This window comes from Syngnathus scovelli, chromosome 13, assembly GCF_024217435.2.
Source record: "Syngnathus scovelli strain Florida chromosome 13, RoL_Ssco_1.2, whole genome shotgun sequence".
NCBI classification, from domain to species: domain Eukaryota; kingdom Metazoa; phylum Chordata; class Actinopteri; order Syngnathiformes; family Syngnathidae; genus Syngnathus; species Syngnathus scovelli.
In genome coordinates, this window is record NC_090859.1 from 12316983 (window position 1) to 12338449 (window position 21467).

At 44.0% G+C, this 21467-nt stretch overlaps 4 protein-coding genes across 6 annotated transcripts in view; 1 reads left to right on the forward strand and 3 right to left on the reverse strand.

Annotated features, from left to right (window-relative positions):
• LOC125980192 (syntaxin-2) overlaps positions 1 to 12789 on the forward strand; it is a 45521-nt gene extending 32732 nt beyond the window's left edge. The window contains exons 1-9 of one of the 3 annotated variants that reach the window (XM_049739312.2): positions 10144 to 10316; positions 10473 to 10545; positions 10609 to 10708; positions 10819 to 10893; positions 11177 to 11250; positions 11375 to 11483; positions 11714 to 11787; positions 11898 to 12038; positions 12110 to 12789. In XM_049739312.2, coding sequence (XP_049595269.1) covers positions 10495 to 10545; positions 10609 to 10708; positions 10819 to 10893; positions 11177 to 11250; positions 11375 to 11483; positions 11714 to 11787; positions 11898 to 12038; positions 12110 to 12331 — 846 coding nt within the window. In that variant the 5' untranslated portion in view covers positions 10144 to 10316; positions 10473 to 10494 and the 3' untranslated portion in view covers positions 12332 to 12789. Of the gene's footprint in view, positions 1 to 10143; positions 10317 to 10472; positions 10546 to 10608; positions 10709 to 10818; positions 10894 to 11176; positions 11251 to 11374; positions 11484 to 11713; positions 11788 to 11897; positions 12039 to 12109 lie in introns of those variants that run through there. The other 2 variants (XM_049739309.2, XM_049739310.2) reach the window with 2 other exon arrangements.
• Positions 2521 to 8056, reverse strand: dnai2b (dynein, axonemal, intermediate chain 2b). Its single transcript, XM_049739306.2, has 12 exons — positions 7835 to 8056; positions 7386 to 7547; positions 7190 to 7311; positions 6961 to 7103; positions 6780 to 6893; positions 6521 to 6660; positions 6330 to 6452; positions 6036 to 6259; positions 5681 to 5816; positions 5466 to 5612; positions 5171 to 5389; positions 2521 to 5025 (listed from the first exon to the last, which is right to left on the reverse strand). The coding sequence occupies exons 1-12, from the start codon at positions 8015 to 8017 to the stop codon at positions 5014 to 5016; spliced, it is 1725 nt and encodes a 574-aa protein (XP_049595263.1). The 5' UTR covers positions 8018 to 8056; the 3' UTR covers positions 2521 to 5013.
• A 353-nt stretch (positions 12790 to 13142) lies between the features above and the next one.
• Positions 13143 to 14907, reverse strand: pgam2 (phosphoglycerate mutase 2 (muscle)). The gene is made up of 3 exons (XM_049739315.1): positions 14406 to 14907; positions 14153 to 14333; positions 13143 to 13547 (listed from the first exon to the last, which is right to left on the reverse strand). Exons 1-3 carry the CDS (start codon positions 14820 to 14822, stop codon positions 13378 to 13380), a joined length of 768 nt encoding a protein of 255 aa, XP_049595272.1. The 5' UTR covers positions 14823 to 14907; the 3' UTR covers positions 13143 to 13377.
• A 611-nt stretch (positions 14908 to 15518) lies between these two features.
• On the reverse strand, positions 15519 to 20442 carry nefma (neurofilament medium chain a). The gene is made up of 3 exons (XM_049739302.2): positions 19299 to 20442; positions 18644 to 18768; positions 15519 to 18255 (listed from the first exon to the last, which is right to left on the reverse strand). The coding sequence occupies exons 1-3, from the start codon at positions 20313 to 20315 to the stop codon at positions 16230 to 16232; spliced, it is 3168 nt and encodes a 1055-aa protein (XP_049595259.1). The 5' UTR covers positions 20316 to 20442; the 3' UTR covers positions 15519 to 16229.
• Positions 20443 to 21467: the final 1025 nt, after the last annotated feature.

Here is a 21467-nt window from a genome sequence, read left to right on the forward strand (position 1 = left end):
AAGTTCCTGGGGCCATTGTTATTTTTATGTTTCCTTTCCCGTGTCGACATCTAAAAGTGCGAACCAATTATCATGACATCAACACAGCAAAGACACGTCAATAGTTCCAATGGTGATTTTTATAATGGCGGGGTAAAAAAAAAAAAAAAAAAAAAATCCCATAGATTGCTTCAGTTTGCTGACTAAATAAATGAACAGGCTGCTCCATCTAAATTGCCTAGGATAGAAATGGAGGTAAAAAAATACAAACATTGCCACGTCGGCCCCAAAAGATGCTAGCCCACCGGGCATCCACCTTGCGTTCCAGATGGCCAGTTCAGAATAGCAGGTTTCTTTCTTTTCAAAAACGACAAAAAAAGGCCAAGCTGTTAATTGTCTAAGTGAGGGGCACAGTGTTGCAATCATTTTTTTTTTTATACGCTAAGTAGAAACTTGCTAATGAGGATTCTCACAAGAACACGTCTGTTCTTGGAATTAGAAACATTTCCATAGTAACAGAATATGAACATATGAATCCTGTGATTAAATTAATCATACTTCCATCGTCATTTCCAGAATTTGAGGTTCTCAAAAGAAACATAGAAAGAAAAAAAATAACATTAGTTTGTATTTGCACAATGGGACAGGTCTCGGTGAGTTTTTCCACATGATTGAAACAGTTTAAGGCGTATTGGAGTTTCCCCGACGTACTCGCACAGCGCCAACAGGCAGCGCTGCGTCGAGAATAAATTGTGCAAATTCATGCGCACCAACAGATTGAATCCGAGATTGAAGCCGGCGGGATCTTGCTTGCCGAGTTGTAAATCTAAATGCATCTGATATGTTCTGCCGAGTCTAACGCCTGGAAAATCAAACGTATCCTTTTTAAAGGATTTTCTGTTTTCCCTTTAGGAAAGCACATTACCCACAAGATACATAGTTGTGTATTATTCATTCACTATCAACCTAGAGACAGAATAAATAGTTCTCTGCATCAAAATCTCAGGAGTGTATCAGAAATTAATACAATTCTGGAACTTGCTGACAGCTGTGTCCAATATTGATGTGTAAGTGCTTTGGAAAATAGAGGGATGATATTCACATCCATTTTTTTTTTTTTTTTTCAATTTGAGGAATTTTGATGCCAAGCTCCTTGGCGGCAATCACCAGAATTTCCCCAAGTGGCTTCCCCTTGAGATAATGAAGTGTGATGAATTAGTAGGTAAGAGTATAAAAAAACACTTTTGAGAAAAGGGCTCTCGGATATGACAGCTTTTCATTTTTCTCGTTAAAAACAAAATAATTCCTACTCGGTATGATAGCACTTTCACTACTCTATGCTCGACGTCTTCACACAAACAAAATGGCCGCCAAGAATGCGTTCCTATATACTCACTTAATTTGCTCTGCTGTGATTGGACGATACATTCCCTCGTCTACAAATTACCCGTGGATGCTGTTGCGCGGTTTGTTTACATGTGCTTTGCTAGCGACTAGCGACCGATGCTGAGAGACTTTTGAAAGTGGTAGTGTTTCACTTCAAAATAATAGTCCATTAGCTCCATTAATTTTTTTTTTTGTAATTATATGCTTAAAATGTTTCTTTTATTGATTTAATATGTGAATATACTTGTCTGCTTATGTACTTTATTCAATGAGGTTTGAGCACATCTGTTTTTGTAGCTAGGCAGGACTTTTTGCATTTTGACCCCATTCCTTCACTCCCTCTGTTAAGTCTAAAAAATATATATATATTTTTTAGATAAGGTGATACAGGTAATGGCCGTGATTGTATGTGCTGGATGCTGCTGTGCTTCAGGCCTCAACTGAACTCAACTAGAATTTCAAAACAGCCAGTCTGACTGTGACTGAACCCGAGATGAGCACAGAGGTTTTCGTATGTGTCAAAGGACTTTGCCAACTGTGATGGAGGGTGCCGGTGTTTTTTTTTTTTTGCCAACATCGCCCCCGGGCACTCTTGAAGCTTCACATTTGAATTTTGGGAGCAAAGGATGACTCATTACAATGCAAAGTGGTTCGTTGTAATTAGAGGGATGAAGGGTGTCTTACTATGGGCCGGCCACACGTGTTTTATTCATATGGAGAAAAAAAAAATGGGTTGAACCCATCTTCAACTCTTCCATTCGCGATGCCGTTGAGAATTCTCGGATGAAAAACTCTCTTGTTAGCGTGACCCGTGAGCCGACATCTTTCTCCTCTACCCGCTCACTTCCTGCCAGAGGACATTAGCGCGACACCAAAGCCTGTCTCTTAAATCTATACCCTCGTGAGTACTCTCTCCCCTCTCATTCATCAGCCGTCTCCGCATGTCAGGCCAAGTCGGCGTAGCGGCTCGCCTCGTCCGCGTGCCCGAAGCCCGCCAGTGAGGTCACAACCTGGCTGAGCTTCACCGTGACTGGCAGGCGGGATGGAGCTGCTCGGCCTCTCTTGGCAGGGGCAGAATGAATTCGAAAAAGGCTTTGACAGAAGCCATCTGGCTCTGTTGCAGCAGCCTAACGGGAGCGACAGCAGCATTTAAATGTCCATTCAATGTGTCATTGTGTCATCACTTTTTAAAAACCCATTATTGTTGTATTTTTCCATTTATTTTATTTTTTTCTCCCAGCTTTGGCCCTGCAGTGTACATATTGCCTAAATCACATAACCTATAGAGTAAAAATCCACATATAGGGATGATTCACACATTCACACAATGAGAACGCCACTGCCACCTAGTGTAGTGGATGTGTCATTACAATTTATTCAAGTATGGCCCCAAAAAGTTCCCCGAGGTGAAGTTCTGCAAAGTTATCACAAAAATCCACATATATAGGGACGCTTCACACATTTACATCATGAAAGATAAATCTGACAATGAGAACGCCACTGCCACCTAGTGTAGTGGATGTATAATTACACTTTACTCTAGTATGGCCACAAAAAGTTCCCCGAAGTCAGGACCACAAAGTTATCACAACATTTTTTTAAGGAATCGCACATCAACCGACCCCTCCTCTGCCCCCTCCGGAGAACCCTCCAAACCTTTCTCAGCAATTGCACTCACGTCACTCATTCATTTCCCCTCAGAGGACGTCCCAAAGCAAAAAAGAGCAAAGCCCTCCCCATCCTTGCTTCATCGCCGGTAGAAAAATGTCACCGCTAATCTCGCAACCTATTAAATCATCGCCATTTTTTTTTAGGACAGTGCTGTGCAGAAACAGTGACAGGAGAGATGATGTATTGCAGTACTCACACACACATACACACACACACAGGGGCAACAGAAACTCAAATAGAAACAAACCAAGCATAAATACTTGTGCAGCATAATGACCGGGTACAGAATCAGCGGCGTCATCTGCCATAAAACACCTCAATTTTCATTAACCCTGACGTGGACATGGAGAACAAGGTAGACAAGTGAATTTACGGTTTGGGCCTTCTGAATGCTTTATGACTCCAAAGCTGAAGCCGGTTACTCAGTCAAAGCATTCATAATTCATAATAACTGCAGCGCCTTGGCTTGATAGCGAAATTTGCCGACATGCTAACATGGATAGATGCGGGACGTTTCATTAGGTACACCTGCTAATGAGGTCTGTTACGTCAGCAAAAGTGACGCTGGCACAGCGGTATTAATTAAAATTGTACTTCAATTGCATTAAATTTGACATATTAATTTAATATTTCCAATGCTTTTTCACATTTATTATTGTGAATTTATTATTTGTTGCATTACCGTCAAATTCCAAACTAGATACCAGGCAGCAAAAATCCATTTAAAAAAAAATCCTCCACGCTGCATCATTTCTATCCCCAAACTGGATATTTGAAATTTGCTGAGCTAAGCTAACTTATTATACCCACTCAATGCTAATGATATCCACTATAATGGTCTACATCTGGATATTAGAGAGGATTTATAAACAAAGAAGGGGAGTCGGAGTGGGGGATTATTTACTATTTACATTTAATTGGATCATCATATTCTTCAGCTGGGTAAAAAAAAAAAAAAAATTGCATAAGCTTGCACCAATTCTGCAGAGACAAAACCGCAGCACTTCCCACTTACTCACTTTCTCCTTCTTTCCTTCTCCCCCCCACCTCCATCCAATTTCCAGCTTTCCATCTTCATCCACTTTTCTAAATGAATCTCACTAAAGGATTTGGCTGGGAAAAACAGGCATCAAATTTGCCCCGACAAATAAACAGTAGTCACCAAACAGTCGGAATATTTCTAAAATATTGATTTGTGTGATCCGTGTGTGAACTGAGAGGCCCCTTCTGTGGCAATTTTCTTCATTAGCCGCCAAATTAAGGTGAGTGACAGGCTTAGGGCAGCTCGATAGAATGGCCAAATCCTCCGGGATGGCTTTGGCATCTTCTGGAGATGTTTACGTTCCACCCTGACTATCCGAAATATTCTCCTTTCTAATCATTTATTCCTCCTTGATGTGTCGCTTGGAGCGATGGCAAATTGCTTGATCTTCACTGCGATCAGATGGACCATTGTATCACAGCGTCTTGGTGTGATCTGGGTCTAATGAGGCTGGAAACCAGCTGCTCTCGCTTGCTTTTGTGAATAATAGATGCGACGGGGCCGCGTTTTACGTCGGTCACGGACAGGTTTCCTCAGTTCTCTGATGGGGGGGAAAAAAATATCTAGCGTGTGCTTGCAGCGTTAAAAAAAATGAGCCTAGCGCCACTCTGCCTAATAAAAGCACTCTGTTTAATTGACAGCTGTCAATGATTTGCTGAGGTGCTGACTGTGAAGCATCCTTGAGGGACGAGTTCCTCGTTGCAACACGCTAACCGGCATGAATAAATCACGCCGCTCAATCTCCATTTCTTCATCAGGAAACTTCTTGCTCACGTGGCACGATTTCTTACCGCTGCGTTTTAATTTTTGGATTTGGGAAGTGAGTGGGTGGGCGTGCCCATCTGATTCAAAATGGTGGCTGTAGCTCACCAGTACTTATTTAGCTTCACACCAAGATGAGCTCTGCTGGTGTGCTCTTCTCATCTGCCGTCCATCTATGAGCCAATCTGAGATAAGGGAGAGGGAAAAAAAATATACATAGAAATGAAAGTGAGATTAGATGACTCAAGATTAGATTTTAATAAGATCACATGTCACATGATAATAAGAGGAAAATCCACAATATTAGTTCGTCAAACTATGATAACTTACCTCCTCCCTTTCCCGCCTCCTCCTCTTCTCGGCTTCCACCATGCTGAAGAAGTCCTGCTCGGCTCTGGCAATAAGTTGCTCGGGAGTCTCCTCACGCTCGGCCGCGTCTCGGCCCGCTTCGTCCTCCCGGCTCTGCTCGGAGCGACTCCTTTCCTTCAGGCGTAGTTCTTTCTGACGAGCTTCCAGGATCTTCTCGCGTTTGGCCTCGCGCTCTAACATCTGCGTGACACAAAGATGTTTCTTGATCTTCTGGAATGATCTTTCTTTTTTTTTTTAAGCAAGCTGATTTTCTCACTTCAGCCATAAGACTTTTTTCATTCTTCTGAAGGTTGGACAGTCCGGAGCAGATCTCCAGTATTGTAGCAGAACCCTGCTGAGAACCGCAAGCCACCAGGCGTCCGCTCTCATGCAGACGCAAGCTATACAGAGCTTCATCACACACCTGGGAAAACAAAACTTGATTCGCTCACCAAAAAATCCTCGAGGCGAACGCGGGACAAACGAGTGTACCTTCACACTCAGCGTGGGCTCGGTCTGCTTAAACAAGACGTCCCAGATGTCCAGCACGCCATCCATCTTCACGGTAAAAAAGACAGAGGGTCTAATAGGACTCCAGCAGGCATCTGTCAGGCACGACATCTGGTATCTGATCAAAGCGAAGATGTCAACATGGGACTTGGCCGAGACAACAAAACTGCTGTGAGGACACGTAATAATGTCAGAAATTTACAGAACAAGAATAATTAAAAAAAGAAGAGTTACAACAATACTGAAATCAAAATTAAATGGTTTCTTTCTTAGTTGTTTTCAAAAAAATCCAGTCAGGCTTACAATATTGATTCTTGGAAATAAACTAGTAACCTACTTCGTCCACATGATGGACGACTCCTTGATGTCCTCGGACCAAATTCGAGCCCTCCAGTCCCCCACAGTGAGGAAGTTTTTGGGGAAGAAAGGATTCCTCTGCAAGGCGTAGACGGGTCCGTGGTGGCAGTCGTAGGTAGACACTATCTTCTCAGCTGGAGTCTTTGCCTTCCTGTTACAGGACACCACAGTGCCCTGCTCGGTCCCCACCATGAATTTGGTTGGCTAGAGAGACAAGAGGACGTTTGTTGGGACAGACTTAGACATGGTCTTGTTTAGCTGAAACAAAACCCACCATGGTGGGTTCGAATTCCAGAGAGATGGCTCCCAATGCCCGATCCAGGTTTCCTTCCCGACCCAGGTCCAGAATTAACTGCTCTGTAGGCTCGCTCAGCCGACGGACGTCCCACCATAGGACCTGGCAGAAACCGTAGCGTTCAGTCCGTCTCGCTGGACGCCCCTAAGAGTCGATTCAGATTTACAGACCTGTCCATCGGTGGATGCAGAGAAGGCTTCTGTCCCGGTCTTGGATTGCAACCAAATGGCTTTGTAGACTGGATCCCTGTGACTCTGCTCCAGAGAGGAAACATCTGCGGGCTGACTGCCTTTACGGGTGTCCCAGAACACTAAAACCAAACAAAGATAAGAAGTCCGTCAATCGATATGCTGGACTAGGACTGGTAGCCAGTCTGGTGTGTACCATGGCCCAAAGTCATCCGGGACAGGATAAGTGTTCTGAACCCACCGATCTGTCCATTGTAGCTCCCGCCGACAAGAGTGTGCGGATCTTTGGGATTGTAGTCCAAACAGACAAGAGGAGACGCCGGCTTCAGGGTCAGCTCAGGCTTGTTGGGATTTTCTAGAAAGCCCATAAATATCCAAATGACTGGACCGTCTTTGTCTGTCTTTCTGTCTGTCACACTGACCTATGTCCCAGATGTATGCATCCGGGCTCATGTCTGTGGAAGCTTTCTGGAACTCCAAGCATGAGTAGGCAGCAGCCAGTTTCCGTCCCCCGTCAGGGTGCCAGGACAGACAGGTGACGGTTCGTTTCACCTGGTTCAGATCTCTGTTGAAGCAATCCAAAGTGGAAGTTTGATATCTAAAAACCTATAGAAGGAAAAGCTCCCGTGGGAACCGTATGTCATTAAATACCTGAAAACATTGATGGTCTTAGCAGATGGCGGTTCCTGACTTTGGTCCCGTGGCTCTTCATCTTCAAAGTACTTCTGGTAGATGTCAACGGCGGTGTTCTGTCCAACGCAATGCCCTATAACCTGAACCCAACAGAGATGAGATTACAGAGTACAAGACCATTTTAGAGGCTGTGAGGGACAACAGAAGATCTTACATCGCCAAGTTGCATGAGGCTGTTCAAGTAGTTCTCATCTTTCTCAACCTTCTTCCTGAAACGAATGGTTTGCTCCATCTCTTGGGGGTTAATGTCTTTGGGCCACCCCCCTTCCACGTGGTTTATTCCACGGCTTTCTGATTCAAACCTTTCTGTGTTTACCTGGAAAGTAAACACAATCAACCACTGTTGGCTAGTTTAACGCAAAACATGGTTAATGCACGATTATTTTTATGATCTAGTGATGATCATTGATTAAAAAAAAATAATAATAATCCATCGAGAATGGCCAGAGCTGACTCAGCATCAATGGCATTATTTTTCCTAATATAGCTAATAATATAATTTTGACTTTTGGAAACAATTTAAATACATTTTACTAATATTGAGCTGCATTTAGCACAGCGAATACATTTTTAAATATTAAGCATTCGATGCTGGAAGACAACCTGGTGTTCGGACATGTCCCTCGAACACTGCAGCGCCTGAGCGCTCCTGCTTCTCGTCATGAACTGCAGCGCAAGGTCCAAATCAGGAGGCACGTCCGCAAGAAGTTCTGCCGGTCGGTCAGAAAAAAAACATTGGCGGCCAAAATCCCTGCGGGGCTTTGTGTACTCATGAACAATCTCCATCTTGTTCAATCAACCCGAAAAGCTGCAGCAAGAATGGCGTCCTCGTTTCCTAGCAACGCAGAGGACCCGGAAGTAGGCGCAGTAGATTTATTCAACTTTACAAAATATTTCAAATTCTGTCATGAGTTAGTTACAATGGCCATTTTATTTCAGTTTCAATTATGACCAACTCTATAGAGTTTGTCTGTTGAGTCACTTTTCATAGACCAAAAATCAATTTCCCGTCTTGCTGTATGTTTATTATTATTATTACAAGGACAATCATATTGCCAAGTGACTTTATGCTAAGTGAATACCAAAGTGGTGTAAAGTCTCCTCCAATCAACACAGTGGAGCAACTTTTGCGCCGTCAGTGCAGGATAAATTCTTGTGTGACTAATGACAAATCTTGTTCAATCATATCATCTTTCTTCCAGACCACGAGCAGAGGGCATAAATGACAAGGATGCCGCGGAGAGAAAGCGAATACAAATGAACACTGCTGAGACTTCTGCAGGACTAATTAATGATAATTGTGATGAATTATGTGCAAGGGGGAGTTTAAACATTCCATCTGGAAAGGAAGTTCACAGATGGCTCACAGAAGAAATTTCTTCTTGTAAACTACCCTACCAAGCTTGCTTTATTATTTATTATTCATTATTATTATTATATTTATTTTTATATTATATTTATTTATTTACATACATGTATTTTTTTATTATTAGTTTAATTTTATTTATTTATTATGATTTATTATTTACGAACGTGAGCCCATCCCTCTTTGTCCGTTCGTGAAAGGGACGTGAATGTAACCTTATAGCAAAAAAAAAAAAGTTAGTCAGTCAGTCCATAACTGATTCCAGGGGTGACTTGATGTCAGACTAAGCCCCCATTCAATGCAGAACTAAAACACACGGAATTACCCGGCAAAATGTCATCATATCCACATATTGACGTGTCTGTGGAAAAACATCGAATGACATTTAAACAAAGAAACAGTATTGAGTGAGATTTCTGTACACACCGCATTAATGCATTTCAAAAAAGCCAAAAGGGCTCGATTGACTGAGGGTGGGTAGATTACCAAGTCAGATTTATTTGGTGGAGGTTATTTTCACAGCTGTTTGTGTTTGTGGATGCTAGCCCATGCAACTTTTGAGAGCGACCCTCTGTTTATGTTTCTAAAGAAGGATAGTGTGGTCTCATTTACACTCTCTCAATTTATAGTCATTTACGCAGTAATGGGGTCGCTTCTAGCCAGTCTAAAAAATACATCGCTGGGTTCAGGCTCTGAAACTGCAAAATTAACCAGCTAAATCAGTTTTAGTGAGCATGTTGTTTTTACCGCTTCTAGTATGCAGTTAAGAATACAATAGTATGTGTCCTGCACTTCCGCAAGAGGTTGTTGGTTTTACTCAACGACTGTTAAAGTCTTAATGGAAAAACACTCATCCGTTTTATTTCTGTGACCTTATTTTTTGAGCAAGAGAATATCAGCGCAATCCCAAGACATTTTAGAATGGTGATAACACAACAATATTAAAAAAAAAAAGCAATAGTCTGTTTAACAACATGAAAGCCAATATGGTTTTATGTCCAAACTGAGCAACTTGGGCCTCCTCGAGTGAGTGAGTGAGTGAGTGAGTGAGTGAGTGAGTGAGTGAGTGAGTGAGTGAGTGAGTGAGTGAGTGAGTGAGTGAGTGAGTGAGTGAGTGAGTGAGTGAGTGAGTGAGTGAGTGAGTGAGTGAGTGAGTGAGTCATCATCCTGCTTGGGAAACACAAAACCAAGCCTGCTAACTAATGTGCCATTGCAAGAACAGCTTCTTTTAAATACCCAAATGCTATCTATCATATTAAAATTGATCAAAACTGATTGATTTAGTCTTAGTGCCCTCTGCTGGCAAAATGTAAAACTGCAGTGGACAGCTTTGAAATTTTAGGTGCATGCACGCACATTCTTATATACGCAATATAATACAAATAAAATACACGTTCTAAAAATAAAGCAAATGTATGGAATTTATTTTGTAGTTTGACGAAAGGAAACACTCAAATATCACCTTTGGGCAGGTGACGTCATCGCACACTAAGCCCGCCCCCTTACCCGTCTTGCTTACAGGTAAAAATGAAACAAAACTAAAATGATTTTAAAAAAAGCTCTAATTCCTTAACTCATTCGTGACGACGCCAAGAAAGGAGCATGAGTATTCTATATTCTTCAGAAGTTGGTTTTTAGTTTCTACATTAGTTGACGGAAGTCGTGTCCTTTGTTTGCCTTTTGCAACGGCCGCGCGCACACGAACGCGCTTGTGTACAGGTGAGCTCAGCCTCACTCCACATGCTAAAATGTCTCTTTAGGTGTAAAACGGCGGCCAAGTTTTTGGTGCTTTGAAGAGAAATAGAGTCGCTTCTGGCTTCCCTATTTGGTGGAACAGGTGGTGGCATTTAAGTCAGCTATATTTGCTACTTTCAGCAACAACAACAATTCAGAGAATATGGCACATGCAGCCAGAGGCAAAGTCGCCATGGAGGACTTTTTCAAAACGGTTAGTCTGCACCTGTTCATGTTTTTCCACATTTGGGCTCTTTTGACCAATCTGTTTTTGAAGGTAGGGGAGCTGAGGAACCTCATACAAAAGATGACCTGTCAAGTGGATGAAGTGGACAAAAGACAAAGTGCCCTTCTTGCTTCATCCGACCCAGACAAAAGTAAGTCTGGTTTTTGTGTGTGTGTGTGTTCCCGATTCTCCATAATTACTCAGCATTGCTGTTGCAAAAATAGACCTACTCAAAGCATCCTTTCACTGCACTCTTCTCAGGATGCAGAGAAGAGTTGGACTTGCTTAACAACAACATCAAGGCTGATGCAAATTTGTTCCGAGCCAAGTTGAAGAGTGAGTGAAAATGCATTTTAGCACAATATTAGCACTAGTTGTATCATGGAACTACACAATTCAACAAAAAGGCTGTTTGTTGGAGTGTCATTGTTTACGACCATGACCGTTGCTTTGCACTTCCTCATATTCTTTTCCGATATTAAATGGGCAAATATTTGTTTTGCAAATGGGGTCGCTTTCTAGACAAGGAAAACGAGTCTGTCGACGATGAAGGGGGGGTAACCAAATGTTTCTGCTTACCCTGTAAACCATTTCAATGTTGTGAATGTTTTACTTTTAGCATTGCAGGAAAGTTTCTCGGCGGACTGCAGCGGCGATGGCACCTCCGTAATGCAACGCATTAACAACAATCAGGTTTATTTCTTTATTCATTTGCCTATTTATCCCACTTGAGCCAGGTGCACACTTAACAAATTCACAAGAAATAATTCACCATATGCTTTTGTGATCTCTCTTCTTTTGTTGTTTCTTACGCCAGCACGCACACTTGACTCGCTGCTTTGCCGAACTCATGACGAACCACCACAACACTCAAGTGGCCTTCCGAGAGAAATGCAAAGCTCATATTCAGAGACAGCTGCAGATTGGTGAGTTTCAAGCTTCATTTAAACAGGTTATAGCCTTGGTTAGCACAAGAGAGCTTTGCTGCCATCTTGTGGCGGTTGGAGGTAGTTCTTTTTTTTTTTTTTATCCTTTTTGCTATTTGCAGAAGAGCACAATTTAAATCATCTTAACTGCTATGAATTTTATATATATTTATATATATTTTAAATTATTGGGTTATATTTTTTTATAATATTTTTTATCTTTTGTTCAGTGGACAAAGTGACCACGGATGAGGAGTTGGAGGAGATGCTGAACCACCACAATGTGAACGTCTTCATATCTGATGTCAGTTAAAAGTTAGCTCGTCGCTCTCTGAAATGTCCCCTCATTTCTTTTGGGTTCCTTAAATGTCAAGATGGTAAAAGGTAACACGTTTCACTCCTCTTGTTTTGCAGATCGTCGACTCTGGCGCTTCTATTTCTAGCAAGGCTCTGAGCGAGATCAAGTCTCGTCACGAGGACATTATTCGGCTGGAGGCAAGCATCAGAGAGCTGCATGACATCTTGGCCGACGCTGCCATGCTTTTGGAGAGCCAGGTTAAATCTCTCTCATTTTCTTTTTTTTAATGGATAATGCAATTCGCTTAGTTCATATTTCCGTCCACCAGGGAGAGCTAGTGAACATCATAGAAAAGAACGTGTCCAGTGCAGCAAACTATGTGGAAGAGTCGAGAGACGAGACGCACAAAGCGGTGACGTACAAGAAGAACCCTTACAAGATCGTGTCTCTGCCCAGATTCTTCAAGTCCTTCAGGAGGAAAACAGAACCTAAAACTGCCACAGGTCCAAACCCGTCAGACCAAAACCACAATGAGAGAAATAATCACTGAACCTTGACACTGTCTTCAACACCGGACTGCTCAATAATAATAGCAGTCAAACTGAACTCAAGATGGTTAGTTCGTTTTTTTTTTTTTTTTTTTTTTTTTTTTTTTGTGATATGTAAGATAAAACACTCCTTTTACATTTCAAAACAAGAGCCTATCTACCTAGGTCAAATTTTAGGGAGGATTTGAATTAATGTCAGTCAGAGATGTGCAAGCTGCAAAAAAAAAAAAAAATCAATCCGGGACGATGTGTTGTCATTGACTGCCCAGTAGGTGGCGTAAGAACACCAGCAGCACTGTGAAGCACTGTGAAGGATTTTTACAGTGCATTTAAGGTAACCAAATAAAATAATATAGTCATTCACTTCTACTTATTAGGTCTTAATACCTTTGACATTTTTCCTCTTCTTCAACCGTCATGTCTTTTTATTGTGGGGAAAATAATAAAACGCTTAAATTGCTCCTTAGTGTGACGTTATCTTAAATGCTCTACTAGTAATGCAGGAGATGGATTCCCATTAAGACAATTTAAATAATTATTCCTTTAAAATGTATTTTTCTACCGTTTCCATCCGTTCACTTTTCTGCTTCTGCTGCTCGCTGTAATAGAGGCGGAGCTGTAATTCAGTTTCAAGGCAGCGGTCAAGCTCGTCCCCGCATTATGGGAACGCTGCCACGTTGAACCCGATGACTCGTCTCCCTCCTCATCTCAAAGTGTCCTGGATACGATTCCTCAGCACCTTTTGCACTATGCCGATTAAATAAGATGAGGACAATGTCATTATGGTTTTCCGAAGAAGAACCAGACACAATGTATTGTATAAAATGTGGTTTCTTTATTGATGGTGGCCACAACTTAAAACAACTGAGGGATGTGCACGTCTTGAGTTGGATGTTTGTGTCGTGGGTCTGCTTCTTTGAGTTGACAGGTCGTCCTTTGGAGCAAACAGGAGACAACTGTCCCCATGTTGGAATGGACTCCAAAGATGGATGGATGTTCAAATTGGAGGTAAGGACAGTCTCGTTTGTCGGGCTTCTGGGATGAGGGCTCACTTCTTGACTTTGCCCTGAGCGGCCACGGCCTCCATGGCCTTCCTCACCGTCTCCTCGTCGCCCAGGAAGGCCATGGGCTTCACGGGCTTCAGGTTAGCATCCAGCTCGTACACGATGGGAATTCCCGTGGGCAGGTTCAGCTCCATGATGGCGGCGTCAGACATGCCTGAGGAAAGACACATGGTGGATTAAGTGTGTTTTAGGATTTCATTACATGCAGTCAATTCTGTAAGAAAAACAGTATAATGTGCCCAGATGCCCCCTAGTGGCTGTAATTAGTTCAGGAAAGCTTTTTTATTTTTTTTATTTTTTACAGCTTTCACATGTTCGTTCTTTAAATTCCCCAAAGTTGTGAATGTGAATCCAAATAATTTGGTGACCTGCAGTGGGCCGGGAACAAGTCCAGGGTGTACCCCGCCACTTTGCCAGATGCTGACTTTAAAGTTACTTTAGAAAATGGCTGCATGGAAGTCATAGGACTAACCCTCAATTTTACTAAATGGACTCCTACTCTACCCTTATTTTGTCGAAAGTGACCTTTAATATTGCCCTTGTAGCTTTTTCGATGTGTTAGTCCGTCCAACCTTTCTAGATAAAGGTCGCGACTGTAACGGGAACCAGGCTCATGACCCTCCCTTGTCCCTCAGCCCATAGCTGCTATTTATATACACTAAGTGTGTGTGAGTGTTTGTGTGCAAATGTTGCTGTCAGAATTAGTTAACCACAGACTTTGACATCCACACATAAATTTCCTTTTTGGTGCTCGCTCACCTTCAAGGTGCTTGACGATTCCACGCAGGCTGTTGCCATGGGCTGCGATGATGACATTCTTTCCAGCTTTGATTTCAGGCACGATGACTTCATTCCAGAAAGGCAGAGCCCTTGCGATGGTGTCCTTGAGCGACTCGCATGTCGGCAGCTCACCGGGCTTCAGGTTCTTGTAGCGTCTGGACTGAAGGTCGATGAAACGACACGGGTTTAGCAAACGCCTCGTTTTAATTGACTTCAATTATTGTTAGCTTACCTCGCTAATGATGGAGTGGTAAGCGTGGTCCTTGTCCATGGGTGGAGGTGGGATGTCAAAGGAACGACGCCAGATCTTCACCTGCTCCTCTCCGTGCTTGGCGGCCGTCTCGGCCTTGTTGAGACCGGTGAGGCCTCCGTAGTGGCGCTCGTTGAGGCGCCACGTACGGATGACGGGCAGCCACATCTGGTCCGTTCCCTCCATGATGGTCCACAAGGTCTTGACGGCACGTTTGAGCACGGACGTGTAGCAGATGTCAAACTTCATGCCCGCATCTTTGATGGCCTTGGCTCCTCGCGTGGCCTCCTCCACGCCCTTCTCGCTCAGGTCGGCGTCGAACCAGCCGCAGAAGCGGTTCTCCTGGTTCCAGGCGCTCTCCCCGTGACGGACGATAACCAGACGATGAACGGCGGCCATGCTTGGAGCAATTTATCACCCTCAGTCCTTCTAAGTTGCGCTCAGACTATGGCTGACCCAAAGTGAGGCCCGCTTGACATTTCACTTTCTTTTTATAGCACCATGAGGACGGCAATCACATGACCGCCTTGTGCTCCACCCGTGAGAGATCTTCCCGCCGTGATGGACACGCCCACTCAGCCAATAGGAGCAGACACCCGAGTGTCTGTTAAGTCTGCAAAGGCCAAAGGTTAGCAATCGAGCCAAAATAGCAACATGACTTTTAAAATGAGAACAAGACATCAGACGAGACACTCTGGACTTTAGTTTGTGCTTAAAAGTAATATTAGTTGCATTATTACAGTGAAAAAAGAAAAAGGTGATTTGAATTTTATTTGCTTGAACAAAATAAAATTGTCTGGATCCGGATACATTTTGAAGTAGTTGCTTAAAATATGTTTATTGATCCAGATGGTTTCATTTTTTGCAACCACTTGAACAAAAATGAGCATAACATTGTTGAATTTTCTAAGGTTTGTCGACACCTAGTGGTAATATGTGATTTCGCTACTTTTGTCTCAATACTGATTAAAAAAAATATAAAATAAAAAAAAAATTAAAAGCTAAAATGATTGTGTTGATATGAGAAGTTTCCAGGATATTTTTTTTTAAGTTAATTGTAACACGTTGACACAAAAAAGACAAACAAGTCGACTATTTGATTTCATGATGTTTATTGAGCAAATGCTGCTGGGAAATCATCAAGTGATGCGTACGGCTGTGGGACTGCAAACAAGTAGCACCTCATATATTTTCTGGATTTCCGCTTCCCATACGAGAACGCAAGACCCCCTAAGCACTAATACGGTATTTCTTTGTATCTGCACTCGGGTAGACGGAACGGATTGAAAAGCACGGTTAAGGCGATGAGGACATTCCCGGAAACTCCGTACGCTTATCGGATCGTCCTGTTGTCATTCGCTGCGGCAGGTGTGTGATTTCTTTTTGGCTGAGTTGCTATATGCACATGTCACGTATAAGGCTACTTCAGCACAGCATGTGTACATGTGCAGAGGCCCCGCCCCTAGCCCCGCCCCCACTCTACAAAATACATCATCTAAAGTGAATCCTTATCTCTTGGCCATACATAGGAGAGGAAAGTGCCCCTCCCCCTCCTGCCCCTGAGCTAAATAGCATGCAAAGCCCCGCCCTTCCCCCCAAACCGCAAACCCATCAGTTGCTCTGCGACAAGAAGGGTAAAAGATAAAATGTCTGGATGGCTCGCCCTCCTCCTTGCATCTGCAAACATGCATGTCTAACATTTGTAGCGTTTGGCTTCTCTCTAAGTATGTTTGATAATGTCGCTCTAGCTGCATGGTGTTCCCGTAGGTTAGTTCTGCTTGATTGCTCGTCGGCGGGCCCACCTCCTCAGTCGCTCTCCGTCACCTGCTTGATGGTCTGGGTGGAGTGCTTCTCCGTCTTGATGGAGGAGACCAGCTTGTCCTGCAGAACCTCCTCGACTTCTTTCACTGTTTCGGTAACGGTGACGGACTTGGTGACTTGCTGCATGCCGTCCTCGCCGGTGGTGATGGTTTCCACTGTTTTGGTGATCACCACCTTCTGGCTGCCGTCGTCTTTGACGGGGCTCTCGTCCACGCCGTTGATGATCACGTCGTTGGTCTCACCGAGCTTCTTCTGTTCTTCCTTGGGGCTGCTTTTGTCCATGTCACCGTTCATGGCGGCGTCCTTTGTCGTTTTCTCGTCAATCTTTTTGTCGTCGGATGGTTTGGTTGCGTCGGTCTTTGGTGAGTCAGGTTTTGGTGAGTCTTCCTTAGGGGAGCCAGGCTTGGGAGATTCTGATTTAGGAGACTCCTCTTTTGGGGAGCCGGCCTTGGGTGAGGTGTCTTTGGGGGATGCAGGTTTGGGGGATTCTGATTTAGGGGACTCTGCTTTTGGTGAACCGGCCTTTGGGGAGTCTTCTTTGGGCGATGCAGGCTTGGGAGTTTCAGATTTAGGAGACTCTGCTTTTGGGGGAGTAGTTTTAGGTGAGGCTTCTTTGGGAGGTGCAGGCTTGGGGGATTCTGATTCAGGGGACTCGGCTTTAGGAGAATCTGACTTGAGGGAAAGAGCTTTTGGGGATTCAGACTTGGGGGAACCAGCTTTTGGGGATTCAGACTTGGGGGAAGGAGCTTTTGGGGATTCAGTCTTGGGGGAACCAGCTTTTGGGGATTCTGCCTTGGGAGAAGACGCTTTAGGGGATTCTGTTTTTGGTGAAGTAGCTTTAGGGGATTCTGTCTTTGGAGAAGAAGCTTTAGGAGATTCAGTTTTGGGGGAACCGGCTTTAGGGGATTCTGTTTTGGGGGAAAGAGCTTTTGGAGATTCTGTTTTGGGGGAAAGAGCTTTGGGGGATTCTGTCTTGGGGGAAATAGCTTTGGGGGATTCTGCCTTGGGGGAAAGAGCTTTGGGAGATTCTGTTTTGGGGGAAAGAGCTTTGGGGGATTCTGTCTTGGGGGAAGGAGCTTTTGGGGATTCAGATTTTGGAGAACCAGCTTTGGGGGATTCTGTCTTGGGGGAAGGAGCTTTTGGGGATTCAGATTTTGGAGAACCAGCTTTTGGAGATTCAGATTTTGGAGAACCAGCCTTTGGGGATTCAGATTTTGGAGATCCAGCTTTTGGGGATGCAGACTTTGAGGAACCACCTTTTGGAGATTCAGGTTTAAGAGAATCTGGTTTTGTCAGTCCTTCCTTTGTGGCTTCAGGTTTTGTAGCTTCTGTTTTCTGAAATTGTACTTTGGCGACAATGGTTTCTGTCACAATGTCTTCAACTGCAACCTTCTCATCCTCTTCATCTGCCTTGTCATCCTTGTCGTCCCCATCTTTGGATGCTTTGTCTTCACCCTCTTCTTCATCCGCTTCCTCTTCTTCATCGCTGGCTTCTTCTTCTTCTTCTTCCTCCTCTTCCTCGTCTTCAGCCTTTACTTTCTCGGGAATGGCTTTGGACTCTTGGGTTTTTGAGCAGAGGACAGTTTCTTCTACCACTTCCTCATCACCTGCCTCATCTTCTCCGTCATCCTCATCTTCTTCCTCTTCCTCTTCTTCCTCTTCATCATCCCCCTCTTCGTCTTTTGCCGGTGCCTCGGAGCTAACTTTAGCATCAGTTGCCGCTACGACTTCCTCTTCCTCCACCTCATCTTCCTCGTCACCTTCCTCTTTGTCCTCCTCACCTGCACTTTCTTCAAGTGTGGCCGAGAGCTCCTGGGCAATCTGATCCAGGGCTTCCTCCATGTCGGTCTTGTCATCTTCCACCCTGGTCTCCTCGATGATCTCCTCGACAAACTTGTGTTGCACCTTCATCCTGGGAGGTTCTGATTTGGAAAGTGACATTCTGGTGGACGAAACAGCCGGACGATGGGAGAATGTGCTGAAGTGGGTCTCCTCGCCCTCCAGGAGTTTCCTGATGGCATAATCAAGAGAGTCCATTATATGATCTCTACAGAACAGGTGTCAAAACATTCAAAATTGTTACTGCGCACTATGTGAAAACAAATTGCAATTTAACAGAAAATATTTCACAAGCTCCAGACTTTTAACTAATCGGAATTTTTGTGGTGTCCCTGTATTTGCCTGAAAACTAAATTGTGAAAAGTGATAATTAATGATGACTAGCGCAATAGAAAATTAATTTATTAGTAAAAATATACATGTAAAAAATGTTTTATCTTAATTTAAAAATAACAATTAATAATAATAATTTTACCATTAAGTTAAGTATTTAAACACACCTCATTGCGGTTTTTTTTTTTTTTTTTTAACTATTATTATTATTTTTTATGATGTTTCACCTGTATGCAGCGATCTCAATGTCCAGGGCCATTTTGACATTGAGCAGATCCTGGTACTCGCGTAAATGACGTGCCATCTCCCATTTGGTACTCTTGAGCTCATTGTCCAGTTGGTGGATTGTCTCCTGTAAAAAATAAAATAAAAAAAAACATATCCAGGCATTTGATTTAGTGGCATATTATTAGCTTCTGAATGAAAGAACACCACGTTGACTTTGTTTTAGCCCTGCATGTATGTTAATGTATTCTGACGCATATATTTAAATAGTCTCATTTTTATGCACCCCGCCCTGGAGGAGAGGTGGTGTGATGCAAGGACGTGGCCAGTGAGGAGGGCATCCCGCCATGATTCTTACTCAGCAAAAATGTGCAGAGAGAAAGAGAGAGAGTCATTCTGCTGCAGTCCCTTTAACTCCTTCACGAGAGTTTGAATAGTCACTGCTCGTGACTAGTAAAAAAAAAAAATACACATAATATGAAACTTTCCAAAATTATAAAAAATATGAAAATCTAAGAAAATAATACAAATATATATAAAAATATTATTTGCCCTTCACAATGGCTATTTTTTTTTCAAATGGTGCGATGAATTAATTTTAACTTTATTTCTTTACGCTACTTTTTTCGGAAATGCACGCCGCGGTGGTTTTATTACCTGCAGGCTGGCCAGGTCGCCGTTGTGGCGGTCCTCGATATCGCCCAGCTGCCGTTCCAGGGATTCTCTTGTGCCGCGCACCGACTCTAGCTCGACCGTTTTGGACTGCAGCTGGCGCCGGTAGTCGTTGATCTCGTCGCGTGCGTTCTTGATGGCGTCTTTGTTCTGCTCGGAGGCTTCGTTCAGTTTGGTGTAGTGGCACATGAACCAGCTCTCAACCTGCTGCAGGTTCTTGTCCGAGTGGCCTTCCAGCTCGCTGCGGATCTCGCGCAGAGCTTCGGTGATGTCGGCCCGCTGCGGGTCTCTCCTCTCCACGGTCACCTGAGACGCCTGGATGTGGCCCAGAAGCTCGTTGACTTCCTCTTCATGGTTGTTGCGGATGAAGGCGACCTCGTCCTGCAGCGACTGGACTTTCTTTTCCAGCTCGGATTTGAGCATGTCTGAGTCACCGGCGTCCTTTTTAAGGACGCGGATGATGGCCTCGGTGTCCTCCCGGATGCGGGCTTCCTCATCCAGGCGCTCCCTGAGCCTCAGGATGTCATCCTCCAGGTGGTCACTGTCGAGCTGGATCTGCGCTTTGTCGCGGTGGATCTGCTCGAGCGTGGCGCGCAGCTCCTGCAGCTCCTGGTCGAACAGGTCGCCCAACTGCGAGCGGGACACCTGCTGGTTCCTCAGGGCATGGATCTCATCCTCGATCTGCTTGTTCTGCTGCTCCAGGTAGTGCACCTTGTCGATGTAGACGGCGAAACGGTCATTGAGCCCTTGGAGTTGCTCCTTCTCGTTGGAGCGCCTGGAGGAGTCCGCGCTCAGGAGGGAACTTTGGCTCAGTTCGAAGGTGTCCATTCGGGGTTTGTTGACGGTGCTCTTGTACGACGCGCTCACATTGGAAGCCGGGCTGGCCCGGGACCACGTCTGGGAGCGGAATCCGCCGGTGGACGGGCCGCCTGCGGAGCGGCTGTAGCTGTAGCTGGTCCTGCTGTCCGTAACTCTCCTAAAAGGGCTCCCCATGGCGTCCATCCTGCCAAGTGTGCGAGAACTAATAGGAAAAACAGTGACTATGTGGGTGTATTGTACAGAATGAGGGGGGGACGTGTATGCGTGTAGGTGTGAGGGGTGGATGGCTTCCACAGCGACTTCCACCTTCTCTGCGCGCACCTTTTATACGATGAGGATCGCTATGCTCGCCAGGCAACTTGCTCCTGCTCAGGGAGGGAGGGGGAGCGCTGCTCACATTCAACTCTCTGCTATTGGGCAGTCGCGAACACATGACCACACATACAGTATTGAGTATTGCATTGTCATGTTCGTATTCTAGCACGGCGTGAAGTTGCAAGTTTGCAACTGGACCTGTAATGTAAATTATATTGCGAGACGCGCACAGAAATCAGCACCATGGACAGATCCCAATGCAATCATTTTCTGTGGCTGTTTAACGCAGAAGAAAATCAACTGTTTAATGAATATATTCGAAAATGAAATGAACAACTTTTTGTGATTATTATTCCAAAGGTGCTTAAACATGACCCAACGATTATCCAAGGAAACCATGACAACATCTATAGAAGTGCAAGCATCGCTCAACTCAGTTCAGGTCAGTGTTCATGACTCAACAATAAAGGAGCTGGGACAAAATTACATCATGGCAGAGTTCAAGGCAAGAAAAAAACTATATGAAGGTTCACCTTGTTTAAAAAAAAAAAAGACTTTTGGGGAGAAATGTAAAGCACTGGCGGAGCTAGGGGGGCATGTGGGTCACTGTCCCCCTTTTGAAATATGTTTTGCGGAATTTTTTCTTTTACTTTTGTGGGGTTTGTAAAAAAAAAAAAAAAGATGCTTATTATGCAGCTTTATCTCATGTTTACACCCACAACTGAAATCTTCAAATCATTGTGTGCAATGAGTGTTGTCTAACCACTCCTTCCTCCAATGCACCCCCTCTATTGATCATCTATCAATCTGAATGTGGTCGATGTGCAACGATTAGCAGCTATTTAATGCACCAAAAACAGCTGCATAGATGTTTTGAGGTTTTCCTCTCCTCACTGTTCTGCAAGTGCAGGACAAACTGAAAAAAATAAGTTGCGGCATGAAAGCGCCGTGTCTATTTTTAGCACCGTATCCCATGTAAATGAACACAATCCGAGCCACGCCCCTTCCCCATTTTCCATC